The sequence below is a fragment of the Monopterus albus genome, unplaced genomic scaffold, assembly GCF_001952655.1.
Source record: "Monopterus albus unplaced genomic scaffold, M_albus_1.0 scaffold165.1, whole genome shotgun sequence".
NCBI lineage: Eukaryota > Metazoa > Chordata > Actinopteri > Synbranchiformes > Synbranchidae > Monopterus > Monopterus albus.
The window spans coordinates 616,189-620,117 of NW_018128045.1; the positions used below are offsets into that span (position 1 = coordinate 616,189).

General features: G+C 45.6%; 1 protein-coding gene across 1 annotated transcript in view; it reads left to right on the forward strand.

The window, feature by feature from the left end:
* LOC109968889 (polyhomeotic-like protein 1) overlaps positions 1 to 3,929 on the forward strand; it is a 15,107-nt gene that overhangs the window by 5,466 nt on the left and 5,712 nt on the right. Inside the window, exons 9-12 of the mRNA XM_020615445.1 lie at positions 26 to 390; positions 1,059 to 1,194; positions 3,284 to 3,456; positions 3,565 to 3,655. Coding sequence (XP_020471101.1) covers positions 26 to 390; positions 1,059 to 1,194; positions 3,284 to 3,456; positions 3,565 to 3,655 — 765 coding nt within the window. The remainder of the gene's footprint in view (positions 1 to 25; positions 391 to 1,058; positions 1,195 to 3,283; positions 3,457 to 3,564; positions 3,656 to 3,929) is intronic.

Genomic DNA, 3,929 nt, shown 5'->3' on the forward strand with positions numbered 1-3,929 from the left:
GCCCGGCCTCGGGCTCGGGCCAGAGGCAGCTGCAGCCAGGATGGAGCCACCGTGCTCAGCAGCTCATCGAGCCTGCTCACCATGGTGGCGTCCATCGCTTCCAGGGAGGGTGGGGTTGTGGGCCGAGGGGTGGGGCTGAAGACGCTCCAGTCACCCCAAGAAGCTCCACCATTGGCTCAAGTTTCTCAGGTGCATCCGCAGACCAATCAAAGCTCTGGACAGAGTCAGAACGGACCCTTGGCTTCAAGCCCCGCCTCCTCTCAATCTCCGACCATTTCCTCTCCTCCATCTTCACTGTCTCGCTCCAGCCTCTCCCTCCCAAAAGAGAAGAGAGAGGCGCCAGCGGGTGGGCCCGCCAATGGCGACTCACTGGGAAGTCAGACGCCACAGGTCAGCTGCTCGCTGCGAACGCTGATGTATGTTTTTGCATCGTGTGTGTGTTGTTCATGTGTACCAAACGGGTGCTGCTTTAAATGTACAACTTAGACATCCTTAAACCACCTCTACTCTTGTGGACGCCACTGGACCAGAGACTCTTGTGGGTCTTTGGAAGTGAAGACATAAAATAAGATACAGTTTGTTTTCATAATAATTTAGTATTTTCCAATATAGTACTGTTTTTATAAGTGGGTCCCTATGCAGTCAGTATCGTGCACATTCCCCAGGTTGCTGCAGGTTTCACACTTCAGCTGATCATCAGGTGGAATTAATTTGCCAAAAAATGTAACAGCACTTCCTCAGTGGCAGTGAAGAGGAAGACTTTAAGGTAGCAAGCATGGATGTACATGATGCAGGATTTAACATAGTAAAATTAAGAAATGTGCAAAAGTTATGAGGAAGGAAATGCATTCAGGACGCCTTGTGGTGAGAACCCTGGTGTTTGTGTTCAAGACATCGGCAGTGGGCACAGGGCATGGAGCTGGAGCCATGAAGTGGTCAGCTTAGTGAGAAGACTGCTGTAACTACATCATGGTGCACAGTGGCTACTAGCATTCCTGTATTATTTGCTTGCTTGATCTCCTGTTAGTAAATAGAATCATTTTAAATACATTTTTTAGGGTAAGCAGCTGACCGGTTCTCTAAAGAGGAAGTCAGATGCTAATTCAGCCAATGATGAAGATGGCCCCTCCCTCCCACGGATCCAGCCTGTCAGAGAGCCCACCTCTGCACTCCCTGCCAGTCCCATCGAAGCAGGTAACAACAACATAGTCACTAAGTCTTCACAGTTCATAAACATGTTGGTGACGTATTTACACAGTTTGTTCTTTTGTCCTCTGTTGGTTCACTGTGGTCTTTGTTGTGAGCTTTAAAGGAAAAGGTCGATCATTTTCTATGTAATGGGTATTTTCAACAGTGCCCATTAAACCGACAATGACTCATGGCTGGTGTCTGTCAGTGTCGCTGTGTGTCATACAGTGCCTTGCGAAAGTATTCGGCCCCCTTGAACTTTGTGACCTTTTGCCACATTTCAGGCTTCAAACATAAAGATATAAAACTGTAATTTTTTGTGAAGAATCAACAACAAGTGGGACACAATCATGAAGTGGAACGAAATTTATTGGATATGTCAAACTTTTTTAACCACCTGTGTGTAATCAAGTCTCCGTATAAATGCACCTGCACTGTGATAGTCTCAGAGGTCTGTTTAAAGCGCAGAGAGCATCATGAAGAACAAGGAACACACCAGGCAGGTCCGAGATACTGTTGTGGAGAAGTTTAAAGCCGGATTTGGATACAAAAAGATTTCCCAAGCTTTAAACATCCCAAGGAGCACTGTGCAAGTGATAATATTGAAATGGAAGGAGTATCAGACCACTGCAAATCTACCAAGACCTGGCCGTCCCTCTAAACTTTCAGCTCATACAAGGAGAAGACTGATCAGAGATGCAGCCAAGAGGCCCATGATCACTCTGGATGAACTGCAGAGATCTACAGCTGAGGTGGGAGACTCTGTCCATAGGACAACAATCAGTCGTATACTGCACAAATCTGGCCTTTATGGAAGAGTGGCAAGAAGAAAGCCATTTCTTAAAGATATCCATAAAAAGTGTCGTTTAAAGTTTGCCACAAGCCACCTGGGAGACGCACCAAACATGTGGAAGAAGGTGCTCTGGTCAGATGAAACCAAAATCGAACTTTTTGGCAACAATGCAAAACGTTATGTTTGGCGTAAAAGCAACACAGCTCATCACCCTGAACACACCATCCCCACTGTCAAACATGGTGGTGGCAGCATCCTGGTTTGGGCCTGCTTTTCTTCAGCAGGGACCGGGAAGATGGTTAAAATTGATGGGAAGATGGATGGAGCCAAATACAGGACCATTCTGGAAGGAAACCTGATGGAGTCTGCAAAAGACCTGAGACTGGGACGGAGATTTGTCTTCCAACAAGACAATGATCCAAAACATAAAGCAAAATCTACATTGGAATGGTTCACAAATAAACATATCCAGGTGTTAGAATGGCCAAGTCAAAGTCCAGACCTGAATCCAATCGAGAATCTGTGGGAAGAACTGAAAACTGCTGTTCACAAACGCTCTCTATCCAACCTCACTGAGCTCGAGCTGTTTTGCAAGGCGGAATGGGCAAAAATTTCAGTCTCTTGATGTGCAAAACTGATAGAGACATACCCCAAGTGACTTACAGCTGTAATCGCAGCAAAAGGTGGCGCTACAAAGTATTAACTTAAGGGGGCTGAATAATTTTGCACGGCCAATTTTTCAGTTTTTTATTTGTTAAAAACGTTTGAAATATCCAATAAATTTCGTTCCACTTCATGATTGTGTCCCACTTGTTGTTGATTCTTCACAAAAAATTACAGTTTTATATCTTTATGTTTGAAGCCTGAAATGTGGCAAAAGGTCGCAAAGTTCAAGGGGGACGAATACTTTCGCAAGGCACTGTAGACCTGCACATGGTTAAAAGAAAGAGCTCTGTGAAAGCAGAGAAGCTAGTGGACTGAACAAAGCAGAGAGGTCACACATATGCAACTGATTGTTGCTATTTTCAGATGCTTATAGTTGTTTGGTGGTTTCTGGGCAACATGTTTGCATGTCTGGTGTTTCATAATGGGGTGCAGAAGAAGCTAATCCAGGTTGGAGAGTGACAGACGCTGTGTTGTTTTAGTCTCTGTATGAGGACTGTTGAAGATACTGGTAATGTAGAGAATGACTGACTTTATCCTTTAGATCAAATTAAGGGAGAATTCTCAGAGCTGCTGTTCTGCTGTCTGACAGATATTCACCTTTCCTGTTTGTGCTCTCCTCCTCACTTTCATCACCAGGCTGTGGCGCTCCTCCTCCTGCCTCCCCCTGTCCTTCCCCAGCGCTGTCGGTCTCCCGTGGGGGCTGCGTTCAGGGAGAGAAAGCTCCCCCCCCTCAAGCCGTGGTCAAACCTCACGTCCTTACACACCTCATAGAGGGTTTTGTCATCCAGGAAGGGGCGGAGCCTTTCCCTGTGAGTTCATGGGACTTGTAGTTTCTAATGCCTCATTCCTGCAGGATACATGTCCTGTATATATGCTGTTCTGTCGGTGACTGAGCTTTTTGTTCTGCTGATCAACAGGTTTGTGGTCCACTAAAGGACTCGGCTGGTGAGGACTTAACTAACGACAGTCCAGACACCAACCAGTCAGAGATTGTTACAACAGCAACAGGTAACAGCTAAACTGTTGTGCCAGCACTGCTGCCTTCCGTGTGTGTGTGTGTGTGTGTGTGTGTGTGTGTGTGTGTGCTCAAGAGAGAGTTTGACACTTGCTCTTTATGCTGCCTTGCTGCTCCTTCATGAGCTAACATTACTTCAAAAAGAACATGTTACTGCAGTTTCATAGACTGGAAACACTAAACAACGGTATCTTAAAATATTTAGCCTCATTAAAATACACTTGTATTCACTTGTTACCACCTTGTGACTTTTTATTTAAAGGGTAA